The sequence below is a fragment of the Drosophila subobscura genome, chromosome A (assembly GCF_008121235.1).
Source record: "Drosophila subobscura isolate 14011-0131.10 chromosome A, UCBerk_Dsub_1.0, whole genome shotgun sequence".
NCBI classification, from domain to species: domain Eukaryota; kingdom Metazoa; phylum Arthropoda; class Insecta; order Diptera; family Drosophilidae; genus Drosophila; species Drosophila subobscura.
In genome coordinates, this window is record NC_048530.1 from 22,033,515 (window position 1) to 22,058,923 (window position 25,409).

Genomic DNA, 25,409 nt, shown 5'->3' on the forward strand with positions numbered 1-25,409 from the left:
AAAGAAATGAAGAAGGAACGGAGTGAGAACAAAAAATGAAAGAGCTAACAGAGAACGGAATGAGAGATAATTAACAGAATGATAAAAGAGGCAATGATCTATTCCACAAACAACCCTTTAACACACATGCTGAAAGAAGGCAACATAGTAGAAATAAACAGCAAGTCTTTACTACTAGTACTATAATTAGTAACCATATTCAAAGTTATTCTGCAACAAATCTTTACCAGTTCGATTTAAGCTTAAGCGTAAGAAACTGCTTTTTATGTATGCATTGTGTTTATACTGCACCGCACATTGCATAGAGGAGGAAATACCATATCAGAACAACAAAATTCTTATAGATTAGATTTGCTGGCTATCAGCCTCGCCCTCGCCCCGTGTACCGTGTACCGTACCATACCCGTACAGAGCAGATATGTACAATGTGTGTATGTACCTCTACCGTGTACTCGCCGAGTACTTTGTGCGGCGCACTCTGCTCTCAAGGTGTAGTATGCTGTGTTGTGGTGTGTGTGTGTGTGCGCTGTTCCAGCTATGACATAAGCCAAAGGCGCCCCACATGTCACCTTAGGGTTCTTCAGATAGAGATATGTATACGTTTTATTGTGTGTGGAACAAAGCAGCACAGGCACAGCGCACACGCTATACAGTGTCTACAGTCGCCGCTCTGTTTTGGCTTGGCCCTGGGATCGCCGCCGTTGGTGCTGGTTGCCGCTGCTTTTATTATCAACCGTTTTAATTTTAGTACGGGTGATTTTCTTCCAATTTTGATTCTGCTTCTGCTCTGGCTAGAATCTGCGGAAAACCTTTGAAGCTTCTTTTGAACATACACTTTTCCTTCCTTAACCCATTCGGTTTATTTTGAAGGGTATCATATGAACCTGAACCACACTGCAAAAGGAGAAGAATGATGTTGCAGTGGAGTACGGGTAGGAGGGAACGGTCGGCACTTGGTGGTCGGGTCGGGTCTGTCTCCTCTTCCACTTCAGCCACTGCCCTCTGGACGTCATCAGTTAGCAGCGCGTGTATTTATTTTTTCTCTTTTCTGCTTTGCTTTTCTCTTGCTTCTCTCTGTCTGTGTGTGTGTGTGAGTGTGCGGTGGTGAGTTTTACCGAGTGTTGGGTTTCGTGGTAGTTTTTTATCTTTGTTGTTTTTGGTGAAGCGTGGAGCCCCCGCACCATCACTGGATATGCAATCCACCTCGTTTTTTCAGAGGGCTTCCCTCCAAATACTTGCAGAATCCGACAGGTTACCACCCGTCCATGCCATCCAGGCTTTCGTTCATTAAGAGAACACCTTTAGGGTGTACAAAAAATAGTTGCTGCGTAGTAATTATTTTTTGTTTAGTCTGTTTATATTTTGCGTTGTTTGCCGTTGATTAGGCAGCAGAGCAGTCGCCGTCGCAGTCGCGGCTCGTGCGAGATCTTGTTTGGGAAGCGTGCCCGAGACGAGTCGATGCTTTGTTCTGCTGGTATACTGCTATCTCCCTCTATCAATCTCTAGTCGGATAGAGAACGGGTGAGAGAGAGAGAGAGGTGGAGTGAAGATCAGGTTACACAAGACATAAGCGGCGACCTGGGCTCTCTCTCTCCCTCTCGCAGCCTGCCCTTTTGGGCAAGATAGACAGAGAGAGAGAGAGAGAGAGAGAGAGGTTCATTCCCTGCACTACATTTCACGCTTCTCTCTCTTTCTCAATATGTTTGTACGTGAAAACTCGTTTAGTTTCTGGGAAAGTAACACCAGTCTGTTGGAAGAGTGGATGGGGGGTGGGGAGGGTCACTGAAGCCATCACCTGCTGCCCTTGCTTCTGCCTTCTGTACCCCGCTATCCAATCCCTCGCTTTGCCTGCCAATTTTCAAGCCCCACAAGTGTGCCCACAACCCATTTCGCTTCTCCACTGCACTATTCTGAAAGGGTCGTCCATCATTTGTTTATGGCTGCCCTCCAGGCTTTCATTTTAGCCATGGCTTCGTGGGGCGCTAGGTGGCGCCACGCCCCAATTGGTGATGGGTCTCTGCTGCTTGCCTGATGGTACTGCTTAATACCCTGCATTTGCATGCATACCAAGAAATAAAGTAAATGGAACTCTTTATTCAGAGACTCCTTACACTGCCCGACCTACTGCACGTTGAATGAAGATTTATTTTACTGCTTGCGTTCTCCATTCCAATGAAGAGTCTGTGCCTGAACATATGTTTCTTTTTCCACCCATTGAGTTTTTAGAATAAATCTATCTTGGTTTAGGGACAGGGATAGATGCTTGCCACATCCATCGCATGTTGCAACAAAGTTGCCAAAAGCAGCGCTGCCTGTCAGCCGCAGCAGACGCTACACATTAAAAATAGAAAGCAGCAAGAGAGAGAGAGAGAGAGAAGGAGAGCAGAATAGGGTTTGAACGGTGAATGGAATTGGGAATGGGATGGGAATGGTGGGAGTGGGCGGTTCAGAGTGGGTGGTTTCTCTGCTTCTACTGATGGACTGCTTCTGACGGGGGCTGGGTTGTGTTTTTTTTTAAAGTTTATTTAAGGTGTTCCGGGGCCTCTGTACATCCATATGTGTGTACATTTCTCTGCGGGTATTTGTGTGTGTGTGTGTGTGTGTGAATGTTTGTGCTCCCTGTGTGTGTATCTGAAAGATATAAAAATAAATAGAGGCAAAATCGGAGCTAACGGCACGTTTGCATGTTTTTGCAGAGGCAAATAGTGTGTGTATCTTGTATCTGGCAGATACATCTTTAATTGTGCCAAATTGCATGCAGCAGCAGCAGCTGAGGAAGCAGCTTCATTCGCCTATGTGTAGATGCTGAATCCTATTTATGGAACAGAGAAAGACACCTTTCTGCTGCGGTGATGGTGGTGGTAGTGATGATGATGATGATGATGGTGCATTGACACCACCCTCTATGCCCCCATGCCAGAATCCAGGCACGAACCACCAAATGACGTCTCCCGGGAAATGAACGCATCACAAATTGCCTTTGCTTATGCAAATTCAAAACAAAATGTTTCTTCTTAACTGTAAACCACCCTCCCTCACACAACTTCTCACCTGCCACACACCCACCACTAGCACCCACCCCTTGGCCAAAGTCTTCTTCTTGATCTTCCGAAAATAACTAACACTCGAGGACAAAAGAAATCGCCATAGGAAGTAAACAACAAAGGAATAATGATAGAAGAACTTTAAGCTTTCAGCAGCAGCAGATCTAGACGATGTTATTCCTACTTGATCGGAAATCGAAGAAATCTTTGTCCACACTCCATATCCCACCCCACTTCTTCCGCGCGAATAGATTCTTTGAATCTGGTTTTTTCATTCATATTTACGGCTATATTTTCATTCTGAGAGAGCCAGAAACAAAGATAGATGAAATAAAACAGGTTGGGAATGTGCCCGTTCGTAAGGATATCCGACTTTAAGATGCCCTCATTGCAGCATTATCATTATGTGGGGTACCATACTTAATCATTTTTATGTCGACTGTATATAATTTGTAGCTGTATATGCAGAACTTGCCTTTATTTTAATTATTTTTCTCCATTACTGTGTTCCAAGAGTGATCTACATGCATCTGCAACTGCAACATAGCATACCCATTCCCCAGTACCATACAAGTAAAGGGTATTCAAGTGTCGCAGTCGCCGTCACAGACAGCGTCATCGGCTATTTACTTTCAATGAACGAACAAGAAAGAACAACAATAACAAGAATCAACTACTTACGGCATCGATAACGTCATTAGAAGGAGAGGGAGATAGCGGAGGCGAGAAGTAGCCACTGCACACCCCATCTCCCCAGCCCACTCGCATGCAGCCTCCACACTAACGTTTTAATGTGTGCGCTCTCTTCGCTGCTGCTGTTCTTCTGCGCGCTCTTTCTCTCTCTCTCTCTCTCTCTCTCTCTTCACATCTTGATCTGCTGCGGCCGGCCGGCAATTGTTGTTTGTGCAGTGTAGTGTGCCGCCGCCTGCATTATGCCTCTCTTGTTCATGTTCTTGTGTGTGTGTGCGCTGCTGCTGACTGCGTGCGCACTGCAGTGTCCACCGTGTATGAATATAAGGTGGACATATCCGAGAGACTTAATTACAATTCCTTCAAATTGTATTTTTGTGGATCGAAAGATTTCTGTAATCGTTAAAGATTAAAAGCCCATGTTCTCGAAATAATGCCTCACCTTTAGAGGTGTTACACCTAGGTTGTGCCAATCACAAATCTCTCTCAGCGTCGCTCTCTCTCCCCATCTCTGTCTCTCTTTCTATATATTTGCATTTTCAATGTTTGCCCTTTTGCAAAATGCCTTCCGGTGGCCGCTGCTGTTGCTGCTGCTGCGTCGTCTATGTGGCTTGTGAATTTGTTATTAGCGCTAACTGTTAGCGGACGCAGCAGTGCAGCAACAGCATTGCCTTTCTGAATCAATAGTTTTTTTTTTTTTTCTAATTTTCAAATTAGAATCAGTCGTGGGCGTGTGGGGCTGCTGCTGTGGGCGGAGGAATTTCGTTATATATTTTGTTTGCCTTTTCTTCATTCTCATCTTCTTTGAGTTTTGTTTTTTGCTATTTTTAGTTTTTTGTTTCGCTTTTTGCTGTGATTGTTCATTGTTTTGTGCAGGCCCGCCCACCCCTCTAACCCCCCCGCTGCCCTTTCGCTGATTTCTTTGTTTAATTTTGTCTTTGTTATGGATGCTGTTCGCTGCTCTGTCGCTGTTGCTGTCTCTAGCATTTCCTTCGCTACTACAGCCACCGCCTAACATTTTGCGCTGTTATGCCCTCTGCTGCAGTCTCTGCGTCAGTATTTTTTCCTCTTATTGCCTGAGCCTCTGTATGCATGCAGATGCGAAGCTGCACGTTACGTTGCAAACACAAATGCGAAAAAGGTGTAAAAAGGGAATTTTAAGGGAAATCAAACTTCATACTAAGCTTAAGGCCTTCGTTTGAGGCACAGCTTCCCTCAGCTGTTTTCATCGATTTTCCCAGCACATTTTCCCAGCTCCTCCCCATCTCACTTTTGCTTAACCCTTTTGCTGCATCGTGTGCTTTTTATACCCCACGCCTCGTCTTTCCAAAACAAAGACAAACAAAATGCTTTTGGGGTTTGAGGTTTGGTGGAATATAGCGAGAATGAGAGAAAAGCGACAGAAAGAGAGAGAGAGAGAGAGAGAGAGGGAAGCGAGTAATATGTATAGACACACACACACTGAGAGAAAGAGAGAGAGAGAGGTACCCCGAGTAGCATATGGTATGGTCAATGCCAGTTCCGGGTTCTAGTCCCCGGGTTGGTTGGACATTTTTGGACAATATATCCACCATCAGCGCAGCACCTCCATCCCCTCCAATCTCTACACCCCCTCCACCGTCATTTTTCCCGCTTTACCTCCTCCTCTTTCTTTCAATAGCTTTTTGGGCCGGAAATGAATGAAAGTCATCCGGTTCCAGCGATGTGCTTTGATGGGCGGATGGTCGGTGGTTGCTGCAGCCCAACCCTCCAACCTCAGGGATGAGGTTATGGCTGTGAGATGCGAGAGAAAAGCTTCTTCTGCCAAGTGAAAGCTGAATGGAAATGCTGGAAATGGTTGCTGCTTTTGCTGCTAGCAACCAACCACCCAACCACCCGCCCATTCTGACCAAGTGGGTGGATGTGTCTGTGGATGTGTCTGTGGATGTTCCTGTGGATGGTGCATGCATCAAGCAGGCTTCCTTTTATGGGTGTTCCTGGCAATCAGAGCCTGACTGGGATTAGTTGACTTTAAAGTAGCCTCTGCCCTAGGGGTGGCACGAGCTGGGCACAGAACACAGAACAGGCCTCCAAGCCAGCAATCGGGGGATGCATAGATGGGGATCAAAATGTTTTAGTATCTGCAATAAAGGGGCCACGTATCTACACCACAATTTCGATGTATCCAAAGGGGGGAATTGCTGCCCATTTGCACACGAGCGAGCGACACAGAGCCAGGGAAGACGGAGACACAGAGAGATAGAGAGAGCTGATAGATGCCGGATGAAATGATGGAAGAAAAGGGATTGAGGGATTCCCAGATATCAGGAATATCTTAATAGTATTTCGCATTTGAAATAGCAAATCGATGACGATTTGGGGCTTTCTCCCCAACCCTGAAATGTATCTACAATGTACAATACTCGGTGTTCTCTGTGTGAAAGAAGCGTCTTCATACTATAATATCTCGACTATCACGTTTCTCTGTGCATATCTGTGTGTATCTTTGTATCTGCGTCTGTCTGTCGCGCACTCAAACAAATACGAGAAACACTTCCTCATAGCTCTTTGGCAAATATTTCGTCAATGGTCGCGCGAAAATTGTTCAGATTCAAGATTCTGTTGTCGTCTGGTCTGTTGTCTAATCAACAATTTCTTGTGGAACGCGTTTGCATTTCTTTCCTTCACTTATCTTCCTTCTCCGCATCACACGTTCCCCTCCCTCCACTCACTGATAACTCGAAATTGAAATTGAAATTGAAATAGTAAACAATCTATAAACAATAGAAACAACAAGCAGACTCGGTCTCTGGCTATTGAAAAAAAAGACAACAAACAAACAAAGAACAAACGAAATTCAAAACCAGATCTATTAAATTTGTGTCCTCGCTCAGATTTCATGGGTATGGCGATAAAAGGGGTCGAGTAGAGTGACCAAAAGAGAACAAGAAGATGTCTCTCTGGTCGGATCGATTTAGTAGAAAATTAGGAAATTAAGGTCTGATTAGGGCAGTGGATGCTGCTCCTCTGTTCTATCTTCCTGAAAAGAACAGAAAAGTGTCTTGGCCAACCCTTTATTTAATTCTCAAGCAGGATTTTCTCCGTGTCTTGCGGTGTCTATGTGTGGGGGCGGTGGTACAGTTGCCCTTGAGCATTGGTGGAATTGGGGGGTGTGGTCGTGACGCTGGCAGAACATTTAAAGTGCGCCACTGTCGCTGCTTGCTTGCGTTTTCCCTTGCTTCGGCTTCTTCTTCAATCTACTGCTTCCCTCTCCTAGCTACTGGCTTCAATTCAGTTTCCTTCTACTGCTGTGCCTCTGCCTACTCCTGTTCCTGCTCCTGCTCGTGCTCCTCCACTGCTCTGCTGGTGGAATTTTCTCAGTTACACAGCTTCAATTTCGTCTCTCTTTTCCTCTCCATTCACTTTTTGTTGTTCCTTTTGAGGATAGGCCTACCCTTGTGCCGCCGCAGCAGAGAGAGAGCGAGAAAGAGATGCAGAGATACATAGCTGGCAAATCCTTATACACATACATACATATATATGTATTTACATCTGTATATCTATATCCTTCCTCCTTTCCCATGTTGTAGGTACATATTTCTAGGCACTAAACCTGATAATTTACGCAGCAGTGCAGGAGAGCGACAGTGGCAGTGGCAGTGCCCAGCCATGTGTCTGTGCCACAAGGTGGTGGAATTTAACGACAACAAAAGGGGCAACTCACTTGGGTTTTCTTTTCGGTTTGAAATTACATTCTGGCTTCTGCCTGAAAAATGCTTTGATAGGTGTAAAGAAGAGCAATAAGAAGAGACAGAGTAGGGGATGCAGTGCCAGTGCCAGAAAATGGCTTCAAAAAACATAAAACGTAAACGAAATGTATGTAAACCTAACCTCAACTCGAGAGTCTTCTTAGGTGATGCAAAAGATTTTCAACTAAGAGCTACATATGTACAATAAATATAAAACAGATATAATTAAAGAAATTGAGGACTCTAAAATCATTCAAGTATCCCTTAAAAAACATCAGATATTTGGAGCCTGAAATCTAAGAGAATCTTCGATGCACAGTGGCATACTCTGAGGGGGGAGGGGGAACTCTCCGTTCGGTACAGTTTGAGAAGCCATATACCTCTCCTCTGCTTCCACCACCTTTATTGGCCCTGAAGCCAATTGAATTTTCTACTCCCTTTTCGACTTGTATTTTCTCACCTCTCACTCCCACTCCGAATTTCTGCCTCTGCCATCATCTCCTATTCCTCCTCTCCCCACCTTTCTGTCTGTCTATCTTGCTGTCTGGGTTGCCAGGCCTCGGCCCGGGCCACGAGGCGGCGGTGGCGGCGTCGACGGCTCGTCGTTTGGCCTTCGTTTTGCGTCAGCGGAACGTCGCGTCGCGTCAGATTGCGTCGTCGTCTGCCTATTGCGTAAAAGCAGCGACGCTAGCAGAGAGCCGTCAGCAGAGGCAGACACAGACACCCCCGCAGACAGGCACAAAGTCTAAGCGCGCATCCACACACACACACCCTTGTTCCTGTTAGGCTTTAACAGAGCTTTTCCCTGTATTATTTGGGAAAAACAAAAACGGTATGAAATAAAGAAAAATCAAATTTAAAGCTGAAATTTGGGAGGAAAAAATTCCCTCCAGTCTCTCACACTCTGCCTCCCACTCCTATCATTCTCTCGCTCTCTCTATGTCTCTGTGTCTCTCTCTCTCTGCCCCTGTTTCCACTGTGGTGAGTTTCGGTTTGTGGCCATAATGCGGCTGACTGCTGACAATATTGCAACATGTGGCTGGCTCAGCTCGGCTGGCTGTCTGCCAGCCTTTACGTGGCAACGAATTTTAACACTATGCTTCTAACGTTATGTGTCCACTAACGTGATTTGTTGGCCCTTTTCTTTTAGATAGAGAGAAAAAGAGCCCGCTGTATTTCGGGTACTGATGGCTTTGAAGCTTACGCCATTAAGGCCGGCTTCTGCTTCGTTACGTTATGCGTGACGTTGCGGCATATGTAGCCACTCCTGTGTTGTTGTTGTGTGTGTGTGTGTGTGTCCATGTCCATGTCCATGTCCATGAGGTTGCGTGCAACATTGGCTGCCACGCCTCTTTCGTTGACCCAAATACGGGGTTTCGGTGCCGTGCAGCAAAGCAGCAGCAAATCAAGCGGCAGCAAGCAAAGCGCGCTAGCCCGAAATCTTATCAATTCATCAATCATGCATGCAGTCATTAAATGCGCTCTCTTCGCTTTGCTTCGTTGCGTTTCGTTTCAGCTTTTCGTGGCTGGTGGCTCTCTCTTTCACTCTCAATCGCGCTCTCTTGGTTACCGTTTTATGTTGGAGTTGCCGGGGTTACCGCATCGGAAAGCAATCTCTCTTTCTCTCTCTCTTTCTGCTTAGAGTCAGAGACTGATGCAATGGCCCAAGCCCATTCTCATACAGTTGGAGGATTGGTCTCCCACCTTGTTATAAAATACACCTTGCGTGACACTCTGTAGTTTTTTTTACCTTTCCTTTGTGTTTGACCAACACACTCTCTCTCTCTCTCTCTCGCTCTTTGATGGAGCGTAATTACAGTTAGGTAATTGTAGCCTCTCTGCGTACAGTCACCTCTCTTTCTGTCTTTCGAAATGGAAGCTGCGACCACTGCACCTCCATCTCCATCTGTTTCTCTGAATCTCTCTCTGAGACTCTCTCTCTCTCTTGTGTATGCCCACCTGTCGCCAAGGAATTCCTCACATTCCCCACCCCCCATTACCCCGTACTGCCATGCCTATGCCTGTTTTGTGTGTTTTTTGTTGTTGTTCGATTTGTGCTCGAAATTGCTTGCCCCTTTTCTTCCCCTTTTTCTGTTGTGGCTTGATTGGGCCTGCTGGTGCGTTGCTAGCCAAAACAAATTCAACTCCCTCTCTCTATATACAATACAGTATTGATATGTAATGCACCCGACATCGACATTGATTTTACCTGAAGTCCATAAGAAAAATAGTTGTACTACGGACATTTGCATGCCTTGGGACTTCAGCGCCATGAAGGCAAACTACTTTTCATCGAAGCTTACCGATTATCTTTAACCCTAGAAGAACTCTTAAAAAACCAGAAAGAGCGCTGACAACGGGGCTTAACGCAGTTGATTGTTTCTCCAATATCGAACAAGTTTATTTATCTAGAAGAGTTACTATTTCAAATAACCTCGGAAATAAATACGAGCCAACTCCATCCGCTCCTAAAGAAAACGTAGCACTGGTACGATACCATTTCCGAAATTCAACTCCTTTGTCGGTTTCTCATATGAATTTCTCTGTTTACAAACAAAAGCTGTCTAGTCTTACTTTGGGCTCCTCCATTTCCCAGGAAAAACGCACAAAACAAACTCCCATCCTCCAATATCCCAGGCGCCGTTGCCAATGTTACGATCCGATCATCACACATGCACACACGCATACAGCAGAGACACACACCAGACAAAAGCTAAGCATTGCGTCACTCGTAGAAACGCAGACGCAATTGTTTATTAAACAATTCGTGCCGATCCCCCCCGTCCCCACTAGGGTTCCCTGCCACCGCCACCCAATGCAAATAATGGGAAATAATTCTTGTAATGTGAAACTCCCCTCCTGACTGCCGGTTTTTATTTTTTTGTACTTTACTTATAAAGTTAAACAGAATTAAATAAATAGCCAAGCAGCTGTGTTGTTTATTTGTTGCTGACATTGTCCGTGCTGTTGTTGTGTGCTGTTTAACACCTGATCTGATGCTGCTGCAGAGCCCAAAATTGCAGGTGAAAAGTGTTAACAGCGTTGAACACTGCCTGTTGTTGCGGCACACGCAAATGGACACTAGAATACTTCGAGTACTCAGTTTTTCAAACAGCCATGACTTAATCTTAATCGTTCTGCATTCACAAGATTTGTTGGATCTTCAAATTTTAATTTCAAAAACCAGACAAGAGTATGAAAAAAAAGCAACAGCAAGAATGAAAGATCAACGGGTATCCGAAAGTAAAACAGTAACAGCAGTAAAAGCACCCGCACCCCCTTCTACTCCCCATCTACAACCCCCCCAACGGTAGGGGCAAACCTGTAAAGTGCTTGAACCTTTAATTTTTTTGCTTGTGCGCTTATAAATTGTCATTTAGGTTTACTCTCCTACTCCACCGCTTCCTCCCCTGCCATCTCCCCTGTCATTTATTTATATTTTTCACATATGTACTCGTATTTTATTCTGTGGATCAGAGTGCAATTCGACAATTTGTCGTATTTCTTCTGTGGTGTGTGTGTGTGTGTGGGGATTATATTGAATAAGAACACAGAAAAAAAGCTGTTGCTAAATTTCTAAAGAGCAGTGAGGAGGACTGGCGATGAGTTCATTCTCATTCATAATACAAAGTTGGGCAATCCTGTGTGGCTCCTGTGTTTGCGCATACCTTAGATAGTGACAGAGCTTTGGCAACACTTCATGTAGTTTGGCAACACTGGAGAGTAGTGCAAGATGCAGTTGACAAATAAATGTACTAAGAATGTCCCTCATTCTCACTACACTCCCCCACTCCTCCACCCGACATTTGGTCATTTATCAAGCGAGATATCTCAGAGATATGTATGTAAGTACATATCAGTATTTCGATAATTGAAATGCAACCTTATTTATTGTTCAAGTGGCAAAAAACGCATCGACTTTGATGTGTCTGCTCTGGTGCCTTCTTCTGAATTTTCTGCCCTCCTTTCCCCCGTATTATCCTCTTTGTTCTCGTTCTACCTCTTATTGACTGGAGCTACACTCTTTAAAAGGGCATTTGAATTATATATATATTCTTGATCAGGCATTAAATCACATTAAACCACAGCCTCGGATCTCTTGTACCTGCCAAATAAAAATTGAAATATAAACAAAAATGTGTTTATATTACCTTACAATTTCAACCAAATCGGATGTATACAACAGCCATCTGCAAGGGTATCAATTGCTTCGCTAATGCCGATCTATCCGATTTCTCAGATGCTTGTCTCAAATGTCACTTGAAATTTCATTACGCATGCGCGCGAGTGCTGACAGCAGCAAATCAACGCCAGCCTGTCCCTTCTCGCTCTTGTTCGCTTAATGTCGCTTTTGTTTTGGGAGTGACTGTACATTGAAGTGTTTTTATTTCTATTGTTTTTCAAAATTGAAAAACAGGAATCGATAAATGCCACGGCGCACGCCTTTGGTTTCTTCTCATTCTACTTATTTTCTTTTTCAAATTTACATATTTACTGCAGCTATTTTTTTGTAACAATTTATCATATTCGTTTTCGATTTTCCTTCTTCTTGCAGAGAACTACAGGATGGCACACTCAAAGATCACAACTTAATGGATGGTTCCAAGATCATTCTAATACCAAATGTAGAAACTGGTTTATTGGTAAGTTGCGTTTACCTTAACACACGAATACCGCGATTCATTTACCTCGAATTAACTTGCTTTTAAGACAAAATGTTTTTGAAATGGAATGATATCAAAACACGTACAGGCTCAGTCTTTTCAGTTTGTGCAGTCATTGAGTTAGCAGTTAGGAGTCGATTGAAGAGTACACTTTGTGAGCAACTAATGAGAATTGAAACCCGAATTTAGTCTCCCGTTGTGGAATTTTGTGGCTAATTCTATTCCGAATTCCAATTTGAATTCAAATTGGCATTTGCATTTGAATTCTGCTTGCTCGATTGCTGGATTGCTGTTGATCGTTTTTGTGCGTTGTCGTCATTTGTTCGCTTGCCAAAAGCTGTTTGACATTAATTAATTTGAATTTCTTTGCATATTTATTTTATTACACGCAACCAACACCACACACAAACACAAGCACACAGACATTTTGTTGGAAGCGTTGCGATTTGGACTCTTAACTAAACGAGTTTTTAGCCTACTTTCGGATGGAGTACACACCTCAAGAGTCAGGGACAGGGACAGAAGCAGGGGCAGGCTTTTAATGCATGACAAATTCCAACTCGAATCCAAATAAGAGTAGATTGAAACCTTTATGATTTTTTCGCTGCTTTTGGGTTTCCTTTTTTCTCCCGCTCTCTCTATCTTTTTACCCTTTGAAGGTTTCTTTGTGCGTTGCATGAGAAAGTTTTCGCCTGAAATTGAAAATTTATGCGACAACCAACGCCGCCATCTAAAGGTCAAGTTTGCATTTGTATGCGCGTCAGGGCCCTGGGTTAGTCTCTCTCAGTCCATGGCATGGCAACAAAAGCGGGAGTACGGTTTACGCTGAGCTAGACGGGTGAGCGTCCGTTGGGAGGGGCAGGGAGTAGTACCATAACTATGTAATCTCTCTTCACCTCCCTCTCTCCATCTCTTGTGTCAACTCTTCTTCGGCTGCCGTCGTATTCTCTTTTGCTTGGCTCTTCTTTGCACTTATTTGTTCCCCTTCATCTTCCACTTGTGCCCTACTTTTGTCTCGTGTGGCTTGTGTGTAGTTGCGGCACACACAACCGTTTGATGTACCGTTTACCGTTTCGAGTTATGAGCCCCCCCTCCCAGCCAAGTCCACGGATCTCTTGGCTCTCCGTTTCTATTCTCTCTCTCTCTCCGCATTGCAAAATTTGCTGCTGCTTGCTCTGATTGCAGCCCCTTTCTACTGTAGTAGTGCCACATAACCGTTGATCGTGTATCGTTTATTGTCTATGCCGTGTCAATCGCCATAAATCTTGAATGAGTCGCTCCTCTCCCGCTCCCGCTCCCTCTCTCTCTCTCTCTCTCTCTCTCTCTCTCTCTGGCTTCACCTCATGTGCTGTGTTGTGACATTCGTTTTATTTGCAGTCGCAGCTTTAGTTTCGGTTTCTTTTGCTTTATCTTCTGCCATTTCCTTCCTTGCTTGACTTCACTGCAGAGACTTCATAGCAGATCAAAGAGACAAAAGCATGAGAGTAAATATCTCAACATCTTAGGGTTAGCACATGGTACATAGAAGGTTAAACATAAGGAAACAAAATCGGAATATCGGAAATCCATAACTAATCGATATGGAATGCTTCTATGCAATCGAAGATTTGAAAAGAAATATAAAATCTCAATAAATTGAATCAAAATCGTGGAAAATTCGCAGAAATATTTCATATATCATCGGAGACCCACTCCGGGTCGATGTGTGGGGGGAGGCATTGGTTGGCCGTATTTATTGCATTTCATATTGCATTCAAAGCACACTTGCAAACGTGTCTCTGTGCCTCTCTCTGTGTGTGTGCAAATATATACAATTTCATGCAATTTTCGTGATGAACAAAGAAATATTTTGGCGTGCACGAAAAATCCATAAAAAAGATCCAAAGCACAAAAACAGAAGTTAAATTTATTTATGTACGTTGCCATACATGTGTACACATAATCTGCCCATGTGTACGTCCATGTGAAATTCGAGAAAACAAGAGAAAGCAATCAACAAAACCAATAGAGAAAAGAGATTAATTCTGCATTAAATCTGCACCACTAAAATGAGCTAAAATGTCTCTTTTTCCATGTTCTAATCACATTTATTTATTCCATTGAGCACCGCAGCAGACAGCAATTTCCTTTTCTAGAATAAATACTGGTCGTATAAGAGCGAATACAAACCAAGTTCCCGAGCCACGAGGCAGGCCCCAGCATATTCCCCGAAATTCAAATTCGAGCTCCTCTTCCGCTGAGGTGGTGGGACGGGACGGGACGGGACGGCACTGGACGGACACTTCTTTGTCTCTTGCTGGAAAGTCAATAAAAAAAGCTGATTAAAATTTATTTACAAAACGAAATGAAATTGCAATATATTCGTGCAAAAAAAAAAAAACAAAAACAAATACAACCAAAATCCACAGACACAAAAAAAAAAACGAAAACGAAAAGAAATGTTTAAATAGCCAATTAACAATTTGCGTCTCTTTGGTTGTTCTTTCTGCTACTTTTCGGTGTCTCTGTTCTTCTTTTTGGCTTCGTTTTGTTTTGTTTTTACTTGTATATATATTTTTACTTGCTAATTGTCAATGTTCGGCATTTGGGGAGCAGTCTGTCGGAATTGCAGATAGATGAGAGGTCCCTCAGTTGTTTTTGGCGTGTATTTTGCTGCCTCTGCTCTTTGGAAGAAAAGGTGTGACCTGGCATATTCCATCTTCCATCTTCCATTTATTAATCCGCCACCGATGTAAGAATGCGATCTAAGAATGGATCCTCTGACCATGCCATGGACTGTGATCCGTTCTCTTATGACTCATGATATTTCGAGTGTTTGCCACCTCATGTCATTGCCTCCTAATTAACGCCAAAAATGAAAATGAAAAAGAAAAACACTTGCAATTCGGTGGCAGGCTGCCGCCTTCAACTCTGTGAAATGTGTGTTAACAAGTGACAGGTGGACTCGATGGAGACATCTCTCTCTCTCTTCTCGTTCTTTACGCGGAGGCAGGATGAGTAAGCCAAAAGGTGACCGCCAAAGCTACACTCCCCAACATAGCACAAGTCAAGAGGCATTCCCGCACTCCTTTCCATTTCGTCTAAGCAAAAGGAAAAGTAAAAGTATTGTCAGCGTATAAATAAGCGAGAACATACCCCCTAAATATAGTAGTACGAACCGTGCATATAGTAGATGCGAATGTAGCTGTCGCGGCATTTGCATATTGCTCCAATTTTATCTTGACACATTCTGTCCGCCCCTCACAAAAATACTGTACAGTGTACACAGACACATCCACAGTGTCTGCAGGGAAAAAGCGAAATGAGAGAATTATTTCAGCTGCTATTAACAGTAATAATATTTTGTAAAGTTTATTATCGCAACGAAATGTGCAAGAGAGGAAAGGAGAAGAGGGGAAAGGGCAATGCACACTTGGCAACATGCTATATTCCTACTCCTCCGACACAGTATGCATACATACATATATGAAATATATAGTCATCATTCCGCCAGATGTTGATGATGATGATGGGATGTGGGGGGTGCACACGTATGACAGGAGTGGGTGTTGCTGGTGATGTCGAAACTTTCGATTTTGCTTAGTTTTCTATAAATATCCAAATTGTGCTGCGAGGCTGCTTTAAGCTATGTAAACAATATGAAATGGGAAAGCTGGAACAGACTAGATTAAGCACGTGAAAGGATCGTCAGATGAAGCTTACAATTCGGTTTGAAAGAATATCGAAACAGGTGGAAATATGGGCACTTGCTGTACGGGCTGTAAGCTGTATGAAAATGATAATGTAGAAGTGTTCTTCGATTAAAATTGGATGACACTTTCTCTGTTCATGTCTTTTTGGCACCACCAGCAACCGAATGTCGGTTAAAGTGTGTGGGTGGCATGCACCATCACCCCTCGATCGAATGCAAAAGAAATGGAAAGGAGAACGGAGGCCGCAGTCTTTCGAATCATCTGTCGAGTGGTTCTGTCCCGATTCGTTTTTATTATTTATGCCATTTAAATGATGCGCTGGCGTTTACCTGTCAAATTAATTACTTTTGCTTTCGGTTTGGCCTTTTGGACAGTCGCAGTCTGGTGTCGCAGCCTGTGAGCAGAGGGAGGGAGCGTGGGGGGTGTGTTGCATAGATTTATGAAAATGATTTTTAATGGAATTAATCGCACCGAACAATTCGCAGCAAAAGCAAGAGCAAAAGACAAAAGGCGCAGACAAAGGGCGCTCGCTGGATACTGATGATGATGGCAGTGGCAGTGGCGGTGGCACTGCCAAAGACAAAGCAACAAAGATGGTGCGGAACGACATGGAAGTGGAACAGCGGTGGTGGGATGCTGTGCTGACTTTGATGGCTCATAAAAAGTGCCAAAAAGCCAAAGAAACATTGAAAACCTCCACAGATATGCTGATATATGTAAACTCCGGCGGCGGCGGAGTGTAGGTGTAACCAGACCAGACCAGACCTCAATTTATGTGTCCTTTGTACATATGTTTTTCTTTTGGAAGCAGAATGGCAATGTATTGGCGGTGGAAGATGAAGGATGTGGTGGACAGGTTATTAACCAGTTTTATTTGCCGCTTTGTCTCTCTTTCTCTGGGAGAATCTCTTTTGAGGCTGCTTAAAACATTTCTATTGATGGAATCCTTGCCAGTTTCAGCGGAGAAACTTTCTTTATCTTTTTATTACATCTTTATCATCTCTCATCCCAGATGCAAAACATAATCTGCATCTCCCTCGCAATGTTGATGTGTCAACAAGTTGTGCATGGAGCGGAAATACGCAAGAAAGAAGAAAAGAAAAAATTAAATAACTTCTTTGCTCACTTAATTTCCGTCAATCCGGTTTATCGGCGAAGCCTCTGTCTCTGCCACTTGCTCTGCTCCATCAGTGAATCGGATCCAACAGATCTGCAGAAAAAGTGTGCTGTTAGGCGGATGTGCGAGACACGTCTTGAATGAGTGACGAGATGACTGTACCCCTGTGACCGACCCATTCCATTGCAGATACTAGATACCAGAATACTCCGATTGATAACATTCCAATCATTCGCTATCTCGCTCTTGTCTCGCTTTTCTGTCTGTATCTTTTCTCTGTTTGATCAAAAGTAGATACTAGTATTTGTTTCTGTATCTGTGTTTACTATACTCTGTGTATATTCATTTATATTTATCATTTCTGTTGAATCGATTCGCAATCCCAGCGCTGTTGCTGTTGATATTTTGTAGGGGGGGACGGACCTGTGGGAGGGGCTGTGTGTGTGTGTGTGTGCTTTTGCCATTTACAAATTGCTATTATTAGTTGGATTTAATTGCTTTTGGGGGCATGAGTAATAATTGGCCAAGGAATTCACTTGTCGCATTCGTTGTTCCCCCCTTTAAGTAGTATTCGCTGTAATCTCTTTTTATTGGAAAACGTTTATAGTGGCGCTTTTGTTGCTGTTTCTTGTGGCGCCTTGTGATTCGAATCGATTCGATTCGAAGTATTTTTACACAAAGTTTCCCATCATTAACGTGATAACAAAACAAAGGCAAAGGCGTGCCAGAAGAGAGACAGAGGCTGACTTATCTAAATGCACCCAGAGGGGAAGCCTCTCTCTCGTATCACTTCATTTCCCGCGGGCAGGCAGTGACACATACGATCCACAAACAATAAAACAAGTGAAACTATATGTACATATATTTGACTTTAGACGAAGAAACGAAGAAAACTAAAAACAAAACGGGTTCCAGTTCCCCTCAAACTGTGTGGCGGCGGTAAGTGCAAACTGCTTGACGCACTGCTTGTCCGTCCAGATAATGAAGGCAAAAACAGGCCGCCTGGCACTGGCGCCGGTCTTTGTCTTTGTCCCCAGCACTAGTACTATAAAAAAGAGGCGCAACTAATGCGAGTGGTGCCCGTGCGTGCTCCCCCCCGGCTGCACCCTTCCTGCAAAACAGTTGTGTGTGCCCCTTATCAAACACAGGCCAGCGCAGCGACCAATTTAATTTGTTACAAATTTTAAAGTGCGCTGAAAAACTTCCATTGGAATGGCAGGCCACAAAAGCTACGCAATAAAAATAATTTCATGGTCAGCAAACACGAACGGAACACACACATCTGCACCGCACACACAATACACAGCACACAGATAGCTAGAGAGAAACTAACGCAGAAAACACACACCAAAAAAAAAACAACAAGAAAGAAAAGATTGCTTTGTCCAAAAAATAATGTACATATGTACGAGTGTTTGCATGAACAAATTTGTGCGACTTGCGCTTTGATACCGCTGATTGCTGCTGAGCTATCGACTATGTAGTAGAGGATCAATGGCAAAGTGAGGCCGGGCCACAGAGCCTCCAAGCAGTGCAATATGAAACGGTTACAAGAAAATGGGAAGGTGAATTTTTGGAGGTGGCTGCAACGGAGAATATATGGCAGTGGGGACGAAGAAAAATAAATAGGTATAAGCGGAGTACATCTAAAATACCATCAAACTGTGTGAAGCATTACAGACCCAAGCAAGCAGCGCGCGATTGATGGAATATAAGCCTCTCATTTCTCCTCACCATGGCGGAAACCATGGCTGAAGCGTTAAATCCAAAGACAGAGCTAATAATGATGATAGGTTACCTTATTTTTGGCACACAACTAATGGGGACCCCCTCTCAAAAACCGGTTTAAACACAGAGTTACATCCAAACCAGCAAAATCACATCCAAAAATCAAAAACCAAAAAAAAAGTCCACTCAATTTGCACAAAGTTAATAAATTACAGCATTGCCGTGGTGCCGTGCCGCCTGCCTTTGTTTTGCTTTGTTGCTGTTGTTTTAAAATTTGAAAATTTCGATTTTGCTGCTGCTGCTGTCGACGACGCAAACGCAGACGTTGGGAGTTGGCGTTGACGCGGACGCGGACGCCGACGCTGGGGGGAGGTGACGTAAGTTGCGTGCGACGACGTCAGTTGACCTTGGTACAGTTAGCCAGCAGCGGCAGCCATGGATACAGTCACAGTCAGAGTCACAGTCGCGCAGCGGCAACGTCACCAAATAGGCCTGAACAGCATAGCCGCATTTTGGGCCTTTGGGGATACCCTAACTTCGGAGCAGAGAGATCCATGGGTGGATGCTTGCAGAAACAAAAACCCTGGGATCGTGGCTCTTAGGGTTTCCTCCTTCCTACCGTACAAATCCTCGTAGATTTGAATAAATATTTAATCATTGTATCAGAACATCAGCCTCTATAGCAGCATCGATCGAATGATGCACGAGATCGATGTTGATTCCATCTGCCAAAGAGGGGAGAGTATCTCAAGCTTCGATCTCTCCGAAGAGTTGCTATTTTCTTAGTTGTTTGGGTTTGTTGGTTGGTTGCTAGGCCGCACTTTTGGTGTAAACTTTTTGGTGGGGTTGCATAAGGTCTGCCGCTGCGTTAAATGCGGCAAAGGGAAAGTGGATAAATGCTTACATACATCGTCATTGTTGCTCTCATTGTTGTTGTTGTTGTTGTTGTTGTTGTCGTTTTCCATCTGAACAGAGTTTCAGTTGAGTTTCGTCTTGTGCTTTTTGTCTTCATTTGAATATTATTGGGTCACTGTGTCACAGAGGCAGAGACCCAGAGCCCCAGAGTCAATAAAAAATGACCCCCAAGCGGGGCTTTCGCTCTCTCTCTCGCACTTGAGAGTGCATGTGGCAGATATATATAAATATATTTATGCATGAATCTGTATCTGTATCTGTATATATGGAATGGAAATGATTAATTAACCGCAGACCCCAGCGTCAGACCCCTGAGTCGCACTTGAATGCCCTTTTGTTTACTGCGTTATTTGTGGAGAGAGGAGGCGCAATTAAATCTCTCCTGCATCAAGGATAAACGAGAATTAAGGAGCACCAACAGCCGTCTCTGAGAGAGAACATCCAAACTCTGGAATATCCGTCCATAGGGATTTCACTGTAGTTACTGTTGCTTTATTTGCGTAGAGAAAGGCAACAAAGGCAGTGCATTGAATCACGTACCACAGAAACAGCAACAGCAACAAAAGCAAATATTATTGGTGCTGAAAATGGGGGGTTTGGTTCTGTTTTCTGGAATGTTGTGGTGTGGCAGGAAAGGGGAGGAGCAACTACACACATTCCATATGTACATTTGTCAGTGCTATATGAACGCATCCATTGAATGGAGTGCTGCAACGCGTACCGAATGCTCGTTAGATAACCACACAGGGAGCATAGAGAGGCAAGCAGTGGAGTAGGAGAACAAGCAGTCCAAGAATGGTGTACGCAAGTCGTGCTGGAGAAGCAGTTCAGTGTTATACTGCCAGTTATATTTGCATACATTAAGCAGTCCAAGCAGTTGCATAACAAAACGAACGTATCCACAAATCGAATCTAACCTTTCCTTCGCTCTTCTCTTGCAGGCCCAGCGTCCGGAGAACACGGTGATGCAGGCTCTGGAATCACTCAACGACTCGCAGGTCAATGACTTTCTCAGCGGCAAGACGCCGCTCAATCTGAGCATGCGCCTGGGCGACCACATGATGCTCATCCAACTCCAGCTGAGCACAGTCAATCCGAGTGCCGCCACTGTGGTATCCGCATCTGGCGGTGGTTCCGTCTCAGCTGCTGCCGCTGCTGGTGCCAGCTCCTCGTCCACCAGTTCCAGTTCCAGTTGCAATGCGACTTCTGCAGCCGCCGCTTCGACATCCCTATCGAAAGCCGGTTCCGGCTCCTCGTCCGCCGCCGGCTCACAAGCAGTGCTGGTGGGTGGCGGTGGCTCCTCCAACGGTGGCTCATCATCATCGCACACCCGTGCTCGTCCCTCCGGCCAGCGCCTTGGAAAGATCGGCCACGGTCACGTGCACAGCCATCAGCATCCGAGCCTGCATCATGGCTCCTGGCACGGCCACGGGCATGGCCATGGGCACGGGCATCACCATCATCATCACCACCACCATCATCATCACCATCATCACAACGCCTCGGCGGTGGCCGCCGGCACCGGCGGGGGCATGTCCTCGCTTCGCAAGATGTACGTGGAACTTCCCAGCTCCAGCCCCAGTCCCAGCACCAGTTCTAGCTCCAGCTCCAGCTCCAGCTCGGGAGGGGTGGGATCGAGTGCTGCCACTGCCGTTGGTAGCCACCGGGCCGGACCTGGAGGAAGGCAGGAGAGCCAAGGACAGGGCCAGAGTCAAAGCCTCATCAATGCACCCGATCTGACCAAACTGCTGATCAAGGGCGGCATCCCGAATATTGTCAAGAGCTTTGCCCTCAAGGAGACAACGCGCACGACGGTCAACGGATCATCTGGATCGTCGGCAGGAGCTGCCACCGGCAAGAACCTGCTGGAACAGTCGCCCATCAAATCGCTCTCGAATCTCGTCTCGAGCCCCATCAAGATGACAGCCATCAAGAACATTCCCTCGGGCTCGGGCTCGAGCTCGAGCTCGGGTTCGAGTTGCAGCTGCAGCTCCACCCCGCCCACGGCCACGGCCACGCCGCCTGCCTCCACATCCAGCAGCGCCTCCGCTTCATCAGGCGGCGGAGTGTGCAGCAGCAATGGCTGTCAACAGGATCCAATAGCCGCCAAGCTGACGTCGTGCCTCTGCACGCGTCTGGCCACATCGCCAGTGGGCCAGACGACAGGGGCCTCATCCGCGGCGGCTGCCCCTCCATCTGCTTGTGCCTCTGCTACTGCCCCAATGCTACCGAGGTCCAACAAGTGCCCCGACAGCTGCATTGGCTTCGCAGCGTCCCGCTCCTCGGCCAGCAGTAGCAGCACTAGCGCTGGCAGCAGCAGCAGCAGCAGCCTCGGAGTCACCTTCTCCGGCAACTCGATGATGCACAAAACGGGCAACAACCGCATTGCGCGCTCCAAGCACCGCCACTTCCACAACCACAGCAGCCAGAATCAGTTCTACCAGCAGGCGTGCGTGAATGCCGCCGCCTTTTCCGCCTCAGGATCGGGATCGGGATCGGGATCTGCCTCGCGCCGCAAGCAGGAGCAGGCTGGTGCAGCAGCGCCCACAGCTGCTCCCACAGCGACAGCCCCTCAAGCCACCATCTCAGCCTCCTCGGACCCGGATGAGGCATCACTGGGCGTGTCCGACACCCGGACACTGGCCGAGGCATCGCGCAATCTCACGCAGACACTGCGCAAGCTCTCCAAGGAGGTGTTCACCAACAAGATCGATCTGTCCGGGGCCAGTGTGAGCAGCTCCAGCAGCAGCAGCGGCGGCGGCGGCTCCTCGGGATCGGGAGGCAGTGTTGGCAGCCACGTGGTCGGCGGCTCTTCTGCGGGCGCAGGCGATGAGACACCCAGGAAGGGCGGCTCCGGGGCCGTCATTGAGTCGATGAAGAACCACGGGAAGGGAATCTACTCTGGCACCTTCTCGGGCACCCTGAATCCCGCATTGCAGGACCGCTACGGTCGCCCCAAGCGCGACATCTCGACGGTGATTCACATTCTCAACGATCTGCTGAGTGCCACGCCCCAGTACAGCCGCGGGGCGCGCATCAGCTTCGAGGCACCCAGCGGCTCCTCCTCGAGTGGGTCAGGCTCCTCGTCAGCATCCACCTCCTCCTCTGCTGCAGCAGCAGGAGCTGCAGTCAGTGGACTGCACCATGGATCCCGCGGTAAAATTGTAAGTAGCAAGCAGCTCCTTTCCATTGAGACCCTAAAAACTAATCCAATTCCCTCGTGCAGTACTCATCGAAGCACCACAACTGCGTCAAGTGCAGTCGCGCCCACCAATACACGGCCGTGTCGACAGCCTTGACTGGCGGCTACTCCGCATCGAAGGCATCCGCCGCGGCAGCAGCGGCCGCAGTACTGTCCTCAGCCTCCTCATCATCCAAGTCCGTGCACAGCTGCTGCCTCCTGGAAGGCAGCAATGGCAGCGGCGGTTCGGCAGCCACATCCATTCACAGCAATGGAAATGGTTGCAGCTGTCGCTATCGCCTTGTGGCCGGCGGTGCCGGTGGGGAAGAGCGCGAGCGCGAGAAGGAGTTCACGTGCCAGAAGTGCACACAGGAGCTGGACAACCTCAAGACCAAGTCGAAGATGGATCAGCTGCGCCTGGTCATGCAGCAGCACAAGCAGAAGCGCGAGGCGCGCAAACTCAAGAGCGGACCCTATGCGCTCAACGTCAGCAATGCGGCTGCGGGGTCCAGTGCAGGCGCTGAGGCTGCCTCTGTGGGCGCTGGCGCCCAGTACAGTGCAGTGAGCGCCCTGGTGGCCACTGCTGCCCAGGGAACTGTCGCAACGGCGGGAGGAACTGCAGCAGCCACAGCCGCAGGGGTTGGCGGAACAGCCACAGCAGCAACAACAACAACAACAACCACCGCCACAGCCACAGCAGCATCGGGGGCCAGCAGCGAGGTGCCGCCCAATCACATTGTGGAGGAGGTGGACACGGCTGCCTAAGCAAAGCTCTCAACCTCAACATTGTCCTATTTGTTTAGCTTTTACTAGTTTATGCTTGAAATGTGTTCCAGCAAGCAACAAACACACAATCCACAACAACACCAACACGAAGGGAAATAAGCTAAGAAGAAACGCAAAGATGAAATAGAAAAGTAACAGAATAGAAGGAGAGAAGGGAAAGAAAAACTTACTTAAGCGTGTAATCATCTAAAAATGTAGTTTGTAACCCCAACCGATCCTCATCCTTGTGGATGCTATGACATGCAATCCACCATCCACTCGTTTCGCTCTTCCATGTGGAGTCCTCCAATCAGCCCACCCGGGACGGTGGAGAGAGAGAGAGAGAGAGAGGATTGGAGCTGTTAAATTAATTGTAAGAATTCTAATTGAGAAACACACAAAAACCCGATGCAAAAACACAACCACAAGATGAGAATAATGTAGAATGCCACGCCTCCACAGGGCTCACCAGAGAAAAGCCAGGAGATCGTGTGCAAAATAATATTTGTAAATGGAATTTAGTTGAATTTGTTTGTTCTATCTGGGGGAAAATCTTTCGCGTAACACTCTACTCTAGTAAAGAGAGAGAGAGAGAGGGAGAATTCAAATTGTTAAAATCTGAACCCCACAGAAATGTAATGCTAAAAAACGGAACACACACACGTAATATTAATGCATATAAATCCATAAAATAGCAATTAAGAGTAACCGAAAGAAAGGAAATTCAAAAGTGAAGTGCAGAAATCATTTGATAAATTATAGAATAAATCGCCCCAACAAGAGGAATTTTGGTAGGACTACAAAGAACCAGAAACTAGAATTTACTTTAAGAACACTTTAAGGACACACACACACACCACACACACACACACACACACATGGCTTTGGCAGCTTTATATTCAATATTATGTTAAAACTTAAACACGAGAGAACGAGGATCGATCGCTTTAACCTGATTTGCCTTAATAGAAAATCGTTTTTTTTCCGCCTTATCTTTATATGTAACTTTTTTTTTTGTTTGTTTCTGGATCACAAAGATCACGGACATTTGTGTTTAAAACGGGTGAGCGGATGGAAGTATGTGGGGGGCGGTGGATAATGAATTGTTCAGCCATCAATCCAATGCAATGCATCCATTCAAAAACCCAGACCACACACTACACGCTATTACTATTGAATTAGTTAGTAAGAACTACCTATGTTTCTTCGATTCTATTAATTTTACCTTTGAGAGCACACAACCCTAATGCTATATGTATAATCTGTAATCTGTAATCTTTAATCTATTATCTTTAATGATGATTACCATTATTGATTGCAAGTGTATCGTAGTTTAGTTTTGCGAAACTGTTTTCGGTTGCAGTTTTCAGCGGATTTATCAGTTAATCAGTTTGGAATATACAAATACTATACACATATTATTCGATACGTAACCTAATTCATTACTATTTTGTTTTGTTTGTTGTTCAACACTTACACTCGTACTCTTACCCGATTTCGTTCTGATTCACATGCAGATGAGTAATGCAATTAGTTTTTAGGCAGGTTGAACTCTTGATTTTCGATTGGAGTACCTTTGGGCCCACTCCACCCGAGTGCACCCAGCAACAACAACAACAAAAACAAGAACAAGAACAACTACTTTTGATTTCAATAAATGTTTAGTAAATGGTTTAGTTAACTAATTTGTTCTGTTTTATTTATTTCATTTTCGTTATATTTATGGAATTTTCATTTCAGTTTTCTTCGGTTGAGAAAGAGCTGCTTTTGGTGGAAACTGTACGCAGAGCTCTACCGTTATAATGTGCAATACACATACACACACACACACACACACAGGATAATTGTTTTCTTATGGATCGATTATAATTTATATGAAACGTTT

At 45.6% G+C, this 25,409-nt stretch overlaps 1 protein-coding gene across 1 annotated transcript in view; it reads left to right on the plus strand.

Annotated features, from left to right (window-relative positions):
• The window catches only part of LOC117903294 (midnolin homolog), a 28,942-nt gene extending 3,733 nt beyond the window's left edge, over positions 1-25,209 (plus strand). Inside the window, exons 2-4 of the mRNA XM_034815227.1 lie at positions 12,018-12,105; positions 20,520-22,742; positions 22,805-25,209. Coding sequence (XP_034671118.1) covers positions 12,018-12,105; positions 20,520-22,742; positions 22,805-23,524 — 3,031 coding nt within the window. The 3' untranslated portion in view covers positions 23,525-25,209. The remainder of the gene's footprint in view (positions 1-12,017; positions 12,106-20,519; positions 22,743-22,804) is intronic.
• The last annotated feature ends 200 nt before the right edge of the window (positions 25,210-25,409 follow it).